We start from the raw sequence: 18,831 nt of genomic DNA, 5'->3' as shown, positions 1-18,831 counted from the left end.
AGTGTTTGCCCTTAAACGTTTTTACACATTTGTGGTTGACGGAGTAATTTAGTATTCTAAATAAGTAAGTAAGTACTTACTTATACTAAATAATATAAGGGTATACAACAAGGATCTGGGAAAAGAACTGTAGTAAACACAGACTAATATATGTGAGCAGAGGGACAACCAAGTCTGAGAATTTAACTGTGGGTGAATGTTTTTGAACCACCATACTTAGTTGACCGTATTCTTATGGACTACACTAAATATCTTTACCAAAAATTGCCGATCTACAAGCTCACAACGCATCGCATTGCAATGGGTTGTGAGCTTGTATATCTGTTATTTTCTGCTAAATGTTAACTCCAGAATAGGAATGGTTCAAGTGGTTAATTCATTTAATAAAACACTACCTCTGGTGGCTTCATATTTAAGACTTCCTTCCTTGAAATAATCAAAGCAAAATATGACCAACTACAGAGTATATAAATGTTGTATCAATGTTTGACACATGCAGAAATGCAATCAGGCAAAAGGAATCCCAATTTGAAACCAATGTGTGCAGTTATTAACACTCTATAGCCATATAACAAGGTTAGACAATTCATGAAGACCTAAGAGTACATTTACTGTAGCACCTTCTTCTACTCCACACAGCCAATATGTCTATATTGTCCGCCTAGGTAGGACCTCCGGAGGCAGGCTAGGCAGGCTCACTAACATCAACTATAGCCGCTGGTATAGAACCTGTACCTCTGCTGTGTCTTCCATCGCTAATCCATCTTCTGCTGACTGCTCTTCACCGTGGACTAGAAGAACGTCTCCACACGCTTCCGCTTGGTCAGTAAAGCCTTACTGATGTCAGCTACAGCACAGATACCAGCTTATAGTCATCTGAATTTGAAATATGGAAAACATGAGATGTGTGACACTGCAGAGACACCTTACCTTATTTTGTCCATCACATCTCCAAATGAATAGAAAGATTAGGAATTAGAAATGCATGTTGATTAAGACAACATAGAACAACATGTTGAATGTTTCCTGTAACTCCTAATTAACCACATGAACCCCATAGCGTCCTTATTCTTGTAATTGGCAAACAAACGGTTGACATTCAGCGAAAATAGCCAATCTGCAAGCTCATAACACCTCGCATTGCAACGTGTTGTGAGCTTGTAGATCGGCTATTTTCTGCTAAGAGATTTGGTGCAGAAGGGGAAAAAGGATCAACGAAGTATATAGGGTTTAAAATGGTTTATGATAAAACAAAAAGATGTCCTGCCTACTGTTAGACCCTTATGGATGTTAGTATCCTCTTCATCATTTTAAAGGTGTTTCCTTCCATTCAGAAATTCCACTCAAATTGAAACCAGATCAGTTATTTGGTTCAAATAAGTCAGACACCAGATTGATTGATCAGAAGGTTCACATTTCAACATCATGCAATTAGACAATTAGGCACCAACATGTAAGTGGAAACGTAGCTACCACATTAACAAAGTAGACTGTTATTCAAAATGTGCTGATTATAATCTTTACAACATCCCTCTCTGTAGAATGTATTTCAAGTTTTATAATCACATTTTCAAAAGTAACTTATCAGCAATAAAGTCTGCATAATGATACTGCTCACAATTATCTTTATTTTTGATGGGTGTTTATTTTTTCCTCTCAAATACCCTAACTAAGGATCTGCAGACAAAGAGTGATTGTTCATAGGATATGATAGTCAAATTATTTCATTAATCATTCAGAAGCAGACAGACAGACAGACATCTCATACAGGCATACAAACAAAGCAGTTAGCAAACAAAACACATTACAACACAAGAAGGCAACAACAACAATGATATAGCATGTCTGAGGTTGAAAGCATCAAACAGATTGTACAGCTACTCATATTAATACCTCTCCTGTCCAAGTCCTTCAGGGATTTGGATGACAAGTCTACTTTGGGCTTATTGAGCGTGGCCTCTGTACCATGCTCTGTAAACAACATTACATTAGGATTAAATTAACAAGTATATATAGAACACAACATAACTACACATCATAAAACAAACTACACTACAACACTACAACACAACACAGCCTAGACTAGAGCATCATAACAAAGACTGCTTTGTTATGATGCTCTATAGGTGTTGTGACTGTCACAACACATTTTAAAAAATGTTCAAGAATAACGAAAATAGCCTATCTCTATCTCTGGTCCATAGCATTGGACCAGAGCAAGCCGATCTCGGCAATCAAAACTTGTCATGTCACAACGTGATGTTACTTATGAGCTTATATGACTCATAACATGACAATGGTGGATTAAAAGATAATAAATAAAGACTTGAGACAGACAAAGAGGATAAGCTTACCATACAGCAATTTTTGTTGTCAGTCTGATAGACACAGATCAAAAGAGCAGCGCTCCTTTCCAAAAGTGCCCAGCCAGCACCACCAAGCAACAAAACAACCATTGGTTGACAAATGAGAAGAACAGTGTGGAGTGGACTGAACATACTTTAGCCCTGAAACATGACAGTCGAGCGTCATGTGAACCATGGCTAAACATACTTTAGCTGCTAGGCTACAACCATAGTTATAATATATCTACATAGATATATGTAGATCTACTGGCTACAGCCAGGACACTACATTTATACTAAGAGACTAGACTTACCAGAGACTATACAACTGCATCGGGTTCTGTTCTTCGTAGGCTCTAAGATGATCCAATCCTACTTATTTTATCCGTGTTGGAAATGTGCTGTCTCTACGCTACGCTAAAACCAATGGAACCACAAGGTCTCTGAGCTGGAGGTCTCCATGTCCATCGAGCGGCTCACCAGGACTACATCCTGGCATCTGTTGTCTGTCCAACCTCTCTTTATCTTTTGTGTCCAGTCTCAAAATTCTTCTACAGACGGGAGCCCGGAGCAACAGCTCCACGTGGATACGTTCCCATAGGGGTTTAGGCTACTTACTACTCGTTAAGTCTATGCTATTGCTCTGCTCTCTACTCCAGTCCCCCCCCCCCAACACACACACACACACACACACACACACACACACACACACACACACACACACACACACACACACACACACACACACACACACACGAAGTGAGGGTTGACCTCTTTCAATCACATCCGGGGGAATGTCGTAAATAGCTGATCTACAAGCAACTGTGAGCTTGTAGATCTGCTATTTTCAAATGGCTGAAAAGTGGTTAATGTATGTTTTGTAATAATAATCAAAATCTACAAAGTAACTAAGTAACTCAAGTTTTCAAATACATGCAGTGGAGTAAAAGTACAATATTTGCATCCGAGATGTAGTGGAGTAGAAGTAATAGTATTGGAAATACTCAAGTAAAGTACAAATACCTCAAAATTGTACAGTAGGCCTACTTGGTTAGATCTATAACAATGCCAAACATGTAGACCTACTTATATTGTGATGTGATATACTGATACACACACACACACACACACACACACACACACACACACACACACACACACACACAATTGTCAAGATGACCACTGCTTGATTTAAACATTTTATAGTTTGGAAACCAAAGATGGTTGAGGAAACCAAAATGCCTCGCAATGTCTCAAAATAACAGCTATGATATATGTTCCCTGGAACTTGGAAGTGTATGTTAGGGTAGCCTTGGTAACTAAGAATGAAAGAACATGTATTTCAATATTGTCACATCGGGGTGATGTCTGCGTAAATTAGTTGACATTGTAGTATTTCCACTGGCGTAATTTATCGTCGTGAAACACTTGCGAGTTGCAACATACCGTAGTCTTTTTTTTTATCCACGACTCTTTTGCCATCCCCGGGTCATAATGAACTGGAAACCCAAAGTGGCTCCAAACGCCAAATCTGCTGGATAGTGGAGGGTCTTCTATTTCTGGTCCCTCTGTGTGGCATTTAATAGCCATTATTGCAACAGTTTAAATTCAGCGTGTTTTCTCTTTCGGCGTGACTTTTTTTGTTTGTTTACTCTGTGTGGGGGGAGCGAGGGGGAGGAGCTGGCAATTCCAGGTTGGTCTAGGTTTCATAGTTGATCGCAGATCCATTGAAGGTTATCCATTGAAGGTTAGTAGGTTGAGCACAGAGCGCATCGTCTGAAGTTGTTTGTTTGATTGATTGATTGATTGATTGATGTAGTTTATTTAGAAAGACATGAGAATAGTACATGACAGTACATAACAGTACATGGAAGTACAAATTCACAATACAAGGTCTACTAAACTGGAAACCCTCATTAAGCACTAAGCTTGTTTAAGATGAGAACCCCATGCACACAAATCATGATGAAATATAAGAGGCAGGCAGATATACACACTACTATACAGAATGTCATACAATCAGCTTTCAGGTTACTGGTATGACGAGAGAAAAAATAAATAAATATATATATATATATATATATACAAAAGAGGAAAATGAAGGAGGGGGGGGGGGTAGGTTAAGACTTAGACACGGGCCATTTTCGAATTGCAGCCTCCTGAAGGTGTATCTTTAGGGCAGTTTTGAAAGTGAGTAGGGTTTTACACTCCTTTACTCCTTTTGGTAGGGCATTCCACATTTTTGATGAATAGCATGAGAACGAGTTCATACCCTTAGTTGAGCCAAATCTGGGTTGAACATGATTTGTGGAGCTGCCTCTGGTGTTATGATCATGGACTGCATTATTAAAACGGTTCAATACGAATACATGTATCCTTGCAGGCTATATCTTTGTTTTTGTTTTTCTTACATTTTGGAGCAAATACTGCAATGTAGAAATACTCTCTTACAAGTAAAAGTTGTACAACATTTACTTAAAGTACCAAAAGTAGAAAGTACTCATTATGCAGAATGTCCCGTTTCACAGGTTTTCAAATGTATACAACTCTTTTGAAAATAGCTGATCTACAAGCATTTGTGAGCTTGTAGATCTGCTATTTTCAAATGGCCAAAATATATGGGGCTGAAGTGGTTAATGTATGTTTTGTAATAATAATCAACATCTACAAAGTAACTAGTAAAATTCACAATACAAGGTCTACTAAACTGGGAGACTCATTAAGCACTAAGCTTGTTTAAGATAAGATCCCCATGCACACAAATCATGATGACATATAAGAGACAGACAGATATACACACTACTATACAGAATGTCATACAATCAGCTTACAGGTTACTGGTATGAAGAGAGAAAAAAATGCACAAAAGAAGAAAAAGAAAAGGGGGGGGTAGGGGGGTACGTTAAGACTTAGGGTGCGTTCGGATATTGCACACCGGAGCGCACTCGCCTATTAGTTTGTATTGGCCAGTGCGCTCAGTGCTGTATTTCCGAACGCACCCTTAGACAGGGGGCATTTTCGAATTGCAGCCTCCTGAAGGTGTATCTTTAGGGCAGTTTTGAAGGTGAGTAGGGTTTTACACTCCTTTACTCCTTTTGCTGGAACTTGTACGTTACCGTAGCCTTGGTAACTATTATAATCATGTATTTAACCTTGCTTTATAACAAACAAATTGATTCATTACCAAAGAATCTCAGGCTAATGTGTGCTGCTGTTTGTTGTAGAGCACGAAAATAAATCATGAAGATTCTATTTTGACTGTTAGATAAGTAAGAAAACACATGAAAACAGATGGAATAAACTGTCCTTCAAATTATATTGGCCATGAAGTATAAGACCGGAATTCAAAATTTACTTGAGTAAAAGCACAACAGAATAGGTATCAAACTGTAGTTAAAATACCAAAAGTAGAATCTACTCATTATGCAGAATGTCCCATTTCACAAGTTTACAAATGTATAAAATGTCAATGACAAGCTTCATATGCAGTACAGTAGAGCTCATATTAATGTTGATACAGTAGTACAGATACAGTAGGTCTAGTTGAGCAGATGCAGAGTAAATCATCATTACTGACATGACATGCAAAAACAAACACCTCAAGTGATATTGAAATCATTCACTGTACTATCAATAGTGTAGTCTAACAATAATGTGCATACTTGTATATACACACACACATGTTTGTGTATACAAACAAGTTTAATGTGGAATATTTGGAGTTTAAAGCATGTCATATGGGACACTTCAAATGAAAGTTTGTTTGATTATAATCATGTTGTTTAAAAGAAGTAAAGAAATTTTTGCCCTATTTGTTGCGATTATGCTTTTTGCTCAAAATAAAGAATATCTGGAGTACTGGTACTATTGACAATTTGACATGACTAATAATCAGAGTTCCAAGATTACTTTTTGACCACTTCTACTTTTGTTATGCAGACATCCCACATACTGCACTGTAGTCTAAAATACATGTTAGCCAGTAATTCATTTTTAACCAGTGTGGAGAACCAAAAGGATAGAGATTGTTTAGGGTGTGTGTGTGTGTGTGTGTGTGTGTGTGTGTGTGTGTGTGTGTGTGTGTGTGTGTGTGTGTGGTGGCTTGAGCCTCCCATGGCTCAAGTCCCCTTCAGGCGGCACGCCTCCGTCGGTGAAACCGAGTGGACCTTCTTCAATCTGACTGGCTCTCCAATCGTTTATACGTTTCCACAAAAAAGAAAAACACACAAAAGTGATGTTACATCAATGTGTCATTAAACATTGAATTAGTTTCCCCCCATTACAAGCAGGAATTGTGTGAAGAGAGAAGGTTAATGGAAATGCTTAAACAACACTTGTTTTGTAGCTTTGTAGCTGCAGTTGAAGCAAGTTGTAGCTTTAGATTTTGTAGCAGCTACAAGTTGTTAATTCGCAACATCCAGCTTTACTCAAATGGTACAGACCACATAACACAATGCATGTTAGTCCCATATCCTGACAGACCTGTCAATGATCTTCATATCCTGTACATACCGGACAGACCTGTCAATAATCTTCACATCATGTACATAGCAGACAGGCCTGTCAATCATCTTCAATTACTCCTCCTAATCCTACAGTTACTCCTTTACAAATCTAGGCTTTCTAAGTAGCGAATAAGAAAACTCACTTTTTATCACCCGTTTTCCCTGAATAAGTTTCCCCAGACAAACATATAGACAGATCTTTTTAACCATGTAACAATAATTAGTCTTTCCATGACAAACTTTTCTAAATGTTCCAAAGAAGTTTCAAAAGTATCAGATCTACAAGCTGACAACGTGTCGTGATGCGCAACATTGTGAGCTTGTATATCTGCTATTTTCACACTTTTTCTTTTATTTTCCCCAGTACTGTACATGTTAGATTGATATGGTTGTGGTTGTGACTATGTTTGGAAGGTTTACTGAGGGTTGGAAAGCCTCAGTCTTGGCTCCAGCACCAGCAGCAGAGATCCTCTGATGATTCCAGGACTTGCTATACGTCTTCATTTTCATCTGGAGAAAAACACAATACAACACAATCAATCATGATCTAATGTTTAGAAAATGTACCTCAGAAACCCTTTCAACTGCATTATACTTAATTGCCTGAGGTACCCCATGGATCTAGTAGAATGTTTCACAAGTTTTATTTTATTTCAAAATGAGCTAAAACAGCCTGTATACAAGCTCACAATGCATTGCATGGCAACATCGACCATGATCTGGCACTACCCAAATTTAGAACAAACATGGGGAAATTCTCATTCTACTCCTCTGCCACCAAAATGTGGAATGCCCCGACACAACAATCCATTAAAAGATTCTTTCAAAACGGGCCAGAAAAAACATCAGGAGACCACAAGGGGAGGTATATGTAAATTCCCATAGAAGGAGTCATCATTCACTGCCGCCGTTTTTCCCTTTGCACATATGTGTTTGTTGATGACATGTATTAGTGTACATTTCTTATGCTATGTTGATTAATTGAATACATAGGACCACAATGGGAACAAGTCCCCTTGACTTTTTTGTGTTATCTTTTTAGCCTTAATGTCTTACTGCACCACGTGCTGTTTATATTTCTGACTTCATAAATTATTCAATCAATCTGCAAATGTTCCGCCTAGAATAGGGATACTAGGGTTCACCTTAGTAAACTAAGAAAACAAAATCTATATATACTTTTTAGATTACTTACTTTTTGCCATTGAAAAACTACTGTAGCAAATGGATGTACAAGGGCGTGTATAAATACTGACACACACACACTCACCCAGTTCATAGAGCTGATCTTTCATGTTGATGAAGGTGATGAAGTGGAAGTTGACTTTATCGGGTTCCGGCTGAGAAAGTGAAACATTGAAGACTTGGATTTGTACATAATGTATGTATATTGCATTTTTCATATCAGTAATGAGAAGCTCAAAACCATTAGCATATGTGTCAACAGACAAAAACTGACCAAAAGTATTGTGAACATAATATATTTTCAAACATGTATGAAAATCTAAATTGAGCCAAACAGCTGTTAGAGGACTTACCCTACACTGGCCCTGTGCAGCCGCCTCATCATGAGCCTCCCGGATGGCCTTGGAGGAGAAAGAAAATAATTGTGTTAAACTGAGGATATTGTCTTTCATTGCACAAAATTTGAGGGTTTTAAGAATATTTCAGTTAATAGTAATAACATGGGCAGTGATTTCCATGTTATTTAACCACTTAAACCCTATATACTTTGGAGAGGGGTCCCCCAGGGTCTTTACTAATAATACATACATAATAATACATACATGATCTAACATGGATTCAGGCCCCTCAACCTCCCTTTCATTTGTCGACATCTCCAGGCTAGTTGATGCATACATACATCTTAGAACACATCATATGGAGATATACTTCAATAAAAGAGACATTTAAAATAAAATGGAGTGCATCTATATTGCCAGCATATAATTCAAAAATACCTTCTCTTGGTGAGCTTTGCTGACACCGTAGTATGTCCCAGATATGGATTGACATGGACGTGCCATTGATGAAGGAATGTCTTTTTCTGCAGGACTCATAATCGAGGCCAAAGTAGGAACATGTTTTTGTGTTTTCAGAACCAGAGATTTCCTGAAATAAACAGAGGATGGGTTATACATTAGGACAAACTGTACTGTATTGCAGTGGTTCTCAAAGTGGGGTCTGGGGACCCCCAAGGGTCTTCGATGGGTGTTCAAGGGGGTGAAATTATTTAATATATAAAAATCTGTTTAACCGCTTTAACTCTATATGGTTGGCTGTTTGAAAATAGCAGATGAACAAGCTCACAACAGTTGTGAGCTTGTAGAAGCTTGTAGATCGGTCTTTTTCAAAAATATCTTAAACATTTGACAAATTAGGAATATTTTTTTAAAACAAATCTTTAATGGGGTCCTTGTCTCCTTGAACCAGCTCAAATGAACAAAGATCATATCTGAGTACAATATAATGACAAATGTCAACTGGAACTACGGTTAATTTATTTACTACAAACTATATGCTACTATTAGCATGTTAGCTAGCCATGGATCACACGACGCTCGTCCGTCACGAGCGTCATGGCTGAACTTCAACCTGGTGTTTGCACGTTCTCCATTTACGACCCGTACATCTACATAAACGTTCAGATTTCAAATATGAAGTGCTTACCTCATGGCCACGGATGTTACAATTCTACTCGGGCCCTCAAAAGTACTCGCATCTTCCGTATTGTTCAATAAAAAGCATTTTAATCCGATCGATGGTAATTTTTTTAATATGCTTTCAACTGCGCGACCTTATCAGTTGGAAGGTGTATTGCACTCTAATACACTATAACTCTATGAGAAAATGGCCACCGATCGGATTAAAATGTTTTTTTTATTGAACAATACGGAAGATACGGTTACTTATACCCACCCGAAGTGAATTGCAACATCCATGGCCATGAGGTAAGCACTTTATATTTGAAATCTGAACGTTTATGTAGATGTACGGGCCGTAAACGGAGAAAGAGCAAAAACCAGGTTGAAGTTTCGTCATGACTGTCATGTTTCAGGGCTACATGTCTTACCTGAGAAGCTATTGATCCAGAAGTATCATGCTCTCTGTCTTGAAAAACTGACGGTACGGCTGTACTTTTCAACAGTCGTCTGTCTCTTTGGAAGATACTTGTAGTCTTCAGAAAATGACCACTGCACACATAAGTTTGGTACGCTTGCCTTGCGTCTGTAATGGCGTGGAGCATAGGGTGTCTGTAGCGATCAACCACAACCACAACTCTTTATTCTCGAAAGGAAAACGATGTAAAGTTTTGTCTCCACAAAAATCACGAGTCCACAAACTTGACTAAAGACACTAAAGTTAGTGTAGGCTGCTTGCTGTGGGTGTGTCTGTGAGTCAGGGAACAGCGTGGTGACTTTGTTTACAAACCAAACCTCGCGAGATGCGAAGCGTTTCCCCCGCGAGAGTTGAGGCCGCAGTTATCATTATATCATTTATATTTTTAATTATATATTTCTTAATCATAAAGTTGACAAAAACTCGTTTGTACGCAAATAAAATATATAGGTAAATGTAATATAACATACATTCTTTTGTATTTTATTTTTGAAGTTTAAACCTACTGTATGTGTGTATAACTTCTGTTAAATAAAGTTAAAACCTCTAAAATGCCACGATTTCGCTGTGTGCGGGAAAGTAGCTGATCTACAAGCTCACGACGTGACTCTGACATGGCGCTTTGTGAGCTTGTAGATCGGCTATTTTCCCACACGCAAAGGCACGCACCTTCGAATGACGCAATGTGCATCCCTTCAACCAATGAGCGGCGTGCATTCGGCGGGCAGCCGGCCAATCAGAGGAGTCACGTGCTGTCTGTGGACGTTGAGCTAGGTAGCAGCTGAGAGTGTGCTTCAGTCAGTGTTTGATGCTTCAACAACAGAGGACTTCTGACTCACTACTGCCTGCGGTAGATAACTGAAGACTAGACTACAGACATCACTGTTTATTGACAGTTGCTTTCAGAATTGAACGGTTTTATAGTATCTTCGGTGGAGTTTAGCATTATGGTGAGTACAGTAATTATGAAAAATAGTAATACCTAGAGTTAAGCTTGTTATTCTCCCTTTACTAGGCTAAACGTTAACGTTATGGTGTTGGTGTCGCTCGACGAACTGATCTTCCAAGCTTATAACCGACGCTTTGTCAGCTTGAAGATCTGTTCTCTGCTGGTCGACAAGCGACGTGCATTGAGTTTCAGTCTTTTGTTTTGTGGTGTTTCTGGCTTATTTGACGTTATTTGGTTGTGTCTGTGCTGTTTTGGTTGCTGTTTGCTCATGTTTGCTGGTTCAACGGCTTTAAAACGTTGGTTGTTGAGAGCATTTTGAATGTTTTGAACGTTGGTGAAGTGTGTTTTGAACCTTCTCAACGTAAAGTATAGTTTGATCGTTGCTTTTTAACTAAATTCAGAATTGAACGGTTTTATCTTATCTTCGGTGGAGTTCAGCGTTATGGTGAGTAAAATAATTATGGAAAAAAAACTAGAGTTAAGCTTGTTATTCTCACGTTAGGCTAAACGTTGACGTTATGGTGTTGGTGTCGCTCGCCGAACTGATCTTCCAAGCTTATAACGGACGCGTTAACTTGTCAGCTGTGGTGATGTTTGCTGGTTTAACGGCTTTTAAACGTTGGTTGTTGAGTGAATTTTGAATGTTTTGAATGTTGGTGAAGTGTGTTTTGAACCTTCTCAACGTAAAGTATAGTTTGATTTGATCGTTGCTTTTTAACTAAATTCAGAATTGAACGGTTTTATCTTATCTTCGGTGGAGTTCAGCGTTATGGTGAGTAAAATAATTATGGAAAAAAAACTAGAGTTAAGCTTGTTATTCTCACGTTAGGCTAAACGTTGACGTTATGGTGTTGGTGTCGCTCGCCGAACTGATCTTCCAAGCTTATAACGGACGCGTTAACTTGTCAGCTGTGGTGATGTTTGCTGGTTTAACGGCTTTTAAACGTTGGTTGTTGAGTGAATTTTGAATGTTTTGAATGTTGGTGAAGTGTGTTTTGAACCTTCTCAACGTAAAGTATAGTTTGATTTGATCGTTGCTTTTTAACTAAATTCAGAATTGAACGGTTTTATCTTATCTTCGGTGGAGTTCAGCGTTATGGTGAGTAAAATAATTATGGAAAAAAAACTAGAGTTAAGCTTGTTATTCTCACGTTAGGCTAAACGTTGACGTTATGGTGTTGGTGTCGCTCGCCGAACTGATCTTCCAAGCTTATAACGGACGCGTTAACTTGTCAGCTGTGGTGATGTTTGCTGGTTTAACGGCTTTTAAACGTTGGTTGTTGAGTGAATTTTGAATGTTTTGAATGTTGGTGAAGTGTGTTTTGAACCTTCTCAACGTAAAGTATAGTTTGATTTGATCGTTGCTTTTTAACTGAATTCAGAATTGAACGGTTTTATCTTATCTTCGGTGGAGTTCAGCGTTATGGTGAGTAAAATAATTATGGAAAAAAAACTAGAGTTAAGCTTGTTATTCTCACGTTAGGCTAAACGTTGACGTTATGGTGTTGGTGTCGCTCGCCGAACTGATCTTCCAAGCTTATAACGGACGCGTTAACTTGTCAGCTGTGGTGATGTTTGCTGGTTTAACGGCTTTTAAACGTTGGTTGTTGAGTGAAATTTTGAATGTTGTGAACGTTGGTGAAGTGTGTTTTGAACCTGAAATGAATTTTAACTTTTTCTTATTTTTTGTGTGTTTTTGGTCTCCCCTACCTCTCTTCTATCCTCAAAAATACCCCAGTTTGAACACTCAGGCTTTCACAGCAAATCTGGGGTTTTCTGTAAATTGGTCTAAAAACAGGCCAAACCGCCAAACTGATTTGGTCCCTGTGCCCACGTCACGTCAGGGAACAATTCCTCCCGTTTTTCAGTTCAAAAAAAAAAAAAAAAATTAAAAAAATTTTTTTTTTAGTTTTTTTTTATTTTTATTTTTTAGTTTTTTTGTATTTGATCCAGTATTGGTTTTTGGTGAATCTTTTAAACCTCAAGTGCATTTTTAACGTTGCTCTTTGTAACTGTTTTTGTTTCTGTTTTTGAATGTTAGTTTCAACAGTGGATGAACGTGCAGAACCCTGCATACATGGGGAAGACCAACAGTGCTCCAAAGAGAGCTGCTCTTGGAGACCTTTCCAACTTTGCCAACAAGGCTTCTAACACCAAGGTAATATTTAAACCCCTTATTCTCAACCTTTACAATTTCACAGTCCCCCAATTTTTTTCAGATCCCTACACTGAAATCCTTTTGTTAATTTAAACTGACTGTTAATTTAAACAATTACGTTGTTTACATTTAATTTGTATACCTCTAATGTAAGGTTCCCTTTGTACACTCTCAGTTCAAGACGGTACAACAGGACAAGGCCCTGGATGATGGTGTCTACACAAGAATCCTACAGAGGATCCCTGATGTACCATGGGTGAACGTGGACCACATCAGAAATGTGGACCTCTGCAGAGGCCTCCCAAGAGTCGCAGACAAGGTCAGGGAGAGAACGGTGGCTGGGCACTGTGGCAGGCACCTAAAACTGATGACCAACAAACGTACACAAGGCACAGCTAGGAGGGGAGAGAGGTGCACCACCTATGTAGACACACTGCAACGTGACAGCAGAGCTAACAACACTGCAGAGCTCCTGATGGGGGACAGGAAGGTGTGGAGAGCGTCCATCCTGGAATCCCGAGTAAGTTTTTGCTAGTCTGCACTGTAGCATTTCATATCATCGCTGTCGGGTGGAAACATTCTATCTCCATATTTCAACTTTATGTTTTTATATAAATGAATGAATGCTCTACGTTGTCGTATCATGCAAAAGTAGTTACTCGACTAGTCACAACACGTTTTTGAAGATGGCCAAACCTATTTAGCCCTGAGGCAGATTTATTTTATAAACGGCCTCTAAATGCTAACCTTCTGAAAAAAAACTCTTCTTTATTTAAAAAAACGAAAACTAAAATCATTTTGTCAGTTGCTATACAGTACATGGAAACATCTAAAATGACAGATGCTTTCCCAGATTGAAAGGTATAACAATGTATAGGCTTTCCAAGTCTAAATGGGTTAAGTGTGTGTGGGGTTTTATAAATATTGAACCAATGACAGGTATTAACAAGAGCTTGTGACTAAATAATAACTACATTGGAGCCATTGGAATTGTTTCTTTTTTCCATTTCCTCAAAAGTAACAGTTATGGACATACAATGTTTCTACCCGACAGTGACGATATACACTCAGAGTTACAGACCTGTAAGGGTCCATTTGGACCCCTGGTGGTCTCTGGACCCGATGTTCAGAACCAGTGATTTAAACTATGTACAAGAAACACATTACCTACAGTTTAACTTCAAAGAAGAATGTGTTTTGAATTTATTTTTTATTCTTTTCTCCTTCTCAGAGGACTGGAGTTGCCAGAGTTCAGGCACCTCCTCAAGTGTCTCCCTCCGCTGGTCCAGAACAAGCTGCAGATGTTTCCATGAAGGAGGCCTTCCCTGACCCGCTCCTCACAGTAGAGGACATTGATGCAGGAGACTCACAGATGTCCCACCTATGTTCTGAATATGTCAAAGACATATATGCACATCTAATGGATCTAGAGGTATGTGATGCCAGAGGCATGTTTTCTTTACTACATGATGTGACTAGGGTTGTCATACAATCATCACTTTTTACTTGACGATTCATTGTCATACAAATAATTCCGATTAACGATTTAATTATGTTTTTCAATTGAACATTGGAACATAAAAATTTAATTTCTATTTGGCTTTTAGGCCATGTAAACATTATGTAATAATTGTGACAGGCTTAGATGTGACCTGGCGTCTTGCAGCAATGTAATGAAGTCTTTTGTTTGTACAGGTAAAGCAGGCTGTGCGACCCGGGTTCTTGAAGGGCTACGACATAACGGCACACATGCGAGCTAAGCTAATCGACTGGCTGATCCAGGTTCATTTAAGTTTCCAGCTGCGGCAGGAGACACTCTATCTCACAGTTGCCATCTTGGATCGTTTTCTGCAAGTAAGGGCAACTTACAAATTAGTTTTGATCTTTGAGCCATTTGATCCATTTGCCATTTGATCTGCTCTTGTCTTTCTTTATTTTCTTTTCCTTTTCTTTTTTTAATGAGCTGTTGTGATGTATTACAGGTTCGGTCAGTTTCACCAAAGAAGCTCCAGCTTGTTGGTGTCACTGCCATGCTGGTGGCCTCAAAGTACGAGGAGATGAGACAAATAGGTGCCCCAGGGATCCAGGACTTTGCCGACATCACAGACAACGCCTTCACAACCACTCAGATTAAACAGATGGAGCGTGTAATGCTGAGGTACCTCAACTACGAGCTGGGCTTCCCGCTGCCCGTGCACTTCCTCAGGAGAGCATCCAAGGCTGCAAGCGTGAGTCACTGTTCACATGGTTCACTAACATACAAGGTGTAGTGATCAGACTTGACCCTCTGCACCAAGGCTTTGTCCAGACTGCAGGCAAGCTGTCAACACTGTTATTTGCAAGTGGTTAGTTTGGATTTGTGTAGAAAATAGCAGATCTACATGTCACAATTTGACATGTAAACTTGTGGATCGTCTATTTCCGGCAAGTGCCTTGGTCGTTCGCAGTTTCAGACTGAAACACACATTTAGAAAATTAGATTTCCATGAGGTTTTATGCTGTTCAGACTTGATAAAACAACTCTGATTTCCAATCTGGTTCGGACAATTATCAGATTTGGGCTGACAGTGTGAACGTAGTCTAAATGAACATAGGTGGTGACTGGTCAAATGATGGTTAAAATAAAGCATGTAGAAGGGTATTTTGAATTTATTATGCAAGCATGCTTTTTAATAGTGTTGTTTGTTTGTTCTAGTGTACTGTGGAGAGACACATGCTGGCCATGTATCTCATGGAGTTGACACTCCTTGACTACGACATGGTTCACTACCGGCCCTCTGAGATTGCTGCTGCTTCACTGTGCCTCTCTCAGCTGCTGCAGGGTGGCCTGCCATGGGTGAGTTCAATAGAATCAATGTTGGCTTATTAGTACAAATGACTAGCTTGACATTTTGTCTTTGATTCTAGTTTTTTTTTCTTCCTACAGAGCAGTATTGCACCACATATGATGATCCTAACGATTGTTTTTCATGTGTTGCAGACTCCTACAGAGCAGCATTACACCAGGTATGACGAGGCTCAACTGAAGCCCATAATGCAGCACATGGCAAAGAATGTCGTTGTTGTCAATGAGGGGAAAACAGAGTTCCAGGTGAGTTGGCAAACGAAGGCATTTGGAAGTTGATGGAGTAAGATGTGGATGTTTGAATAGATGAATACTAATGCTAAGATTCCCTCTCCACTAGGGTTGGCGTTAGGATAAATATAGGTTAGCATGTTATTTAGACAGATGCTAGGTTCATGTGTTTATCTGGCATCCTATAGTTTCAATGTACAGATTATTTACGTTTTGATACTATATTATTTAGACTGATGCTAATTTCTTAGTTTTCCTATGATCCTAGATTACTAAGACACTACACTGTCTCTCTGCATGTGATGTGTTGTACAGTGTGTTTACCTGGCTTAATTGCTAATGCTTACTGTAAGTTGCTCTGGATAAAGAGCGTCTGCTAAATGCCTTAATTGTAAATTGTAGTATAGTATAATGGAGTATACTATAATAAAGGAATAATAGGGATGTTTGCATAGATGAATAGTGAAGTACTAATATAAATGTTCCCGCTCCACTAGGGTTAGGGTTAGTATAATGTAGTATAATATAATGGAGTGAGATGGGGATGTTTAAATAGATTAATACTAATGCTAGTTTTCCCTCTCCACTAGGCTGTCAAGACAAAGTTTTCTGAGTGCAAGCTGCTGAATGTCACTGAACTCTCCGAGCTGCAGTCCTCCATAGTGAAGAACTTGGCTGCTCCCCTGCTGTGGTCAGTTTCTTCTGCATGATTGTGTCATTGCTGCCGTAGGTCTTATGGCATTATGTTGTAATGAGTCTATTTAGCTCCAGGTATTCTATCTATTGTGTCAGTGTCCTATTATAGTTTGTTGACACAGAGAGCGTTCTGCTTGGCTTAACTTAGTCAACGACTAGTCAGTGGACTTCTATCACTCTGAGTGTTCATAAATGAACAATAACAAAAGGCATGTATATAAATCAATAATCTCTAACAGTTTTATTATTTATTTATTTTTTGTCTGTGCGTATGTAGGTATTTACATGTGTGTGTATATGTATATATGCATATTAGTTATTATTATTGCTTTCTTCTTTCCTTTTTTTTCATTCTAGAATTCAGCTAACAGTCTTTGACACTAACGTACTATTCAGTAATGCTTCTTCTTCTTCTTTCGTGTGTCATCATCAGATTTCCAGTTCAGTAGTGTACAGCCACGCCCTCGTCTCAGGTCCCACATCGAAGAGGCCGGCCTCCGAGGGTGGTTTATACAGGGGACAGACTGTGATTATGTGCTCAGCGGTCTGCTCCGGCTCCCCACACTCGCATGCTGCTCCGTCCGCCAGGCCCCACTTCCTCATGGATGTTTTGAAGCATCCGACCCCGGTTCGCAGGCGGTTCAGCAGGGTCCATTGCCGGCGTGGCAGTTCCTCTCCTTTAATGCCGCCTCCCGGGTCCTGGATGTAACGGTGGATGCATGTGGGCCCGGCCAACTCCCACTCCTGCTTCCAGGCTGCCGCCAGCCATGCCTCTGTAGACAGGTCCTCAGGGATGGACCTGAGCAGCTCTTGTACCGCCTTGCTGTACGGGTGGCTGGACTTGAGCCTATCTAGAGGCAACACTGTTGTGGTGGTGTTGTGCAGGATATGCCAGTCATGTCTACGGGCTTTCCTTGCAAGGGATTCAGTAATGCTGTTGACTGTTGTGTATGTACAGTATGTTTAGGAGCCAGGGATTAATGTGTGTGTGTGTGTGTGTGTGTGTGTGTGTGTGTGTGTGTGTGTGTGTGTGTGTGTGTGTGTGTGTGTGTGTGTGTGTGTGTGTGTGTGTGTGTGTGTGTGTGTGTGTGTGTGTGTGTGTATCCATGTAAATATCTATGAATTATGTAAATATCATTAATATAATAAATCTATCAGTTTGAACCATAAGAATTGTTGGTCTGACTCTTGAATTGGAGTTCTAATCTCCTTTCAGTAGTATGGTAATGTTTATTATGTTGAATTAAAAGAAAGTTATGGCACTAGGTGTAATTCTCACGCCCATGAAACCTCCACCCGGTTTACCATGTACTTTTTCATTTTGTCTAAGAAATTAATTGAATAGACAAGTGGTTCCTATTGGGATTGTTTGACGGACACGCATTATTTCAAATATACAGTATAATGTACAACTATACCATTTTTTTAAATATACAAAAGTATTTTGTGCACACCCATTTCCCAACACAGAGGCAAATTATATACCCACTAAGAATATTTTAACCACTTTCAACCTGGCGTCCTTATTAAGGCATTTCTTTATATCGTCAGTGTCCAGCCGGGACCAGCTAACTCCATTTTCAGTTTTTTGTTTTTTTTTTCATAAATCAACGCTATTGAACCCCCTCTACATCTGTGTAATTTTTTTTTAAATAATAACATATGAAAAGTATTAAAAAGCGCCTCTGACGAAAACTCCTAACTCCATTGGACCCTCAAACTGTCCGTCAAAAACAAACAACTCCCCCCTCCTCTCAGGCTCTCGAGAAGCTCTGCTCTGTATGAGGCAGACAGGGAGAAGATTTTTCAATGCTTTTGGGAGAACATAAACTGGGAAGAGAAGAGAATGTATGTGCAAGGTTTGATAGATGTCACCCCAGTAAAGAGGAGAAGGGTGTCTTCACAAAGGTCATCTGCTCGTGTTTTCTTTTTAAATGTTAATGGACAGAGAATGAGTGTGTGCAGGAGTTTGTTTCATCTCC

General features: G+C 39.3%; 3 protein-coding genes across 3 annotated transcripts in view; 1 reads left to right on the top strand and 2 right to left on the bottom strand.

The window, feature by feature from the left end:
- LOC308092139 (uncharacterized protein) overlaps positions 1–18,831 on the bottom strand; it is a 99,093-nt gene that overhangs the window by 9,031 nt on the left and 71,231 nt on the right. The gene's annotated exons all lie outside the window — the stretch shown is intronic.
- On the bottom strand, positions 7,254–8,922 carry LOC308092156 (ubiquitin carboxyl-terminal hydrolase isozyme L1-like). Its single transcript, XM_080438009.1, has 4 exons — positions 8,812–8,922; positions 8,389–8,436; positions 8,121–8,190; positions 7,254–7,360 (listed from the first exon to the last, which is right to left on the bottom strand). Exons 1-4 carry the CDS (start codon positions 8,908–8,910, stop codon positions 7,341–7,343), a joined length of 237 nt encoding a protein of 78 aa, XP_080294135.1. The 5' UTR covers positions 8,911–8,922; the 3' UTR covers positions 7,254–7,340.
- Positions 10,654–16,863, top strand: LOC308081710 (G2/mitotic-specific cyclin-B2-like; the record flags this gene model as incomplete). The annotated part of the gene is made up of 9 exons (XM_080423328.1): positions 10,654–10,734; positions 12,961–13,077; positions 13,253–13,396; positions 14,309–14,509; positions 14,773–14,931; positions 15,060–15,305; positions 15,773–15,913; positions 16,058–16,168; positions 16,744–16,863. The coding sequence occupies 9 exons, from the start codon at positions 10,654–10,656 to the stop codon at positions 16,861–16,863; spliced, it is 1,320 nt and encodes a 439-aa protein (XP_080279454.1).

This window comes from Gymnoscopelus braueri, assembly GCF_963280865.1.
Source record: "Gymnoscopelus braueri genome assembly, chromosome: 1".
NCBI classification, from domain to species: domain Eukaryota; kingdom Metazoa; phylum Chordata; class Actinopteri; order Myctophiformes; family Myctophidae; genus Gymnoscopelus; species Gymnoscopelus braueri.
This window is presented reverse-complemented; position numbering and strand designations above follow the sequence as displayed.

Coding starts and splice junctions, on each gene's coding strand:
- LOC308092156 (XM_080438009.1), bottom strand. CDS start 8,910: ATGAGTCCTGCAGAAAAAGACATTCCTTCATCAATGGCACGTCCATGT. Junction 8,437..8,811: donor GCAAAGCTCACCAAGAGAAG/GTATTTTTGAAT, acceptor TTCTCCTCCAAG/GCCATCCGGGAGGCTCATGA. Junction 8,191..8,388: donor CTGCACAGGGCCAGTGTAGG/GTAAGTCCTCTA, acceptor TCACTTTCTCAG/CCGGAACCCGATAAAGTCAA.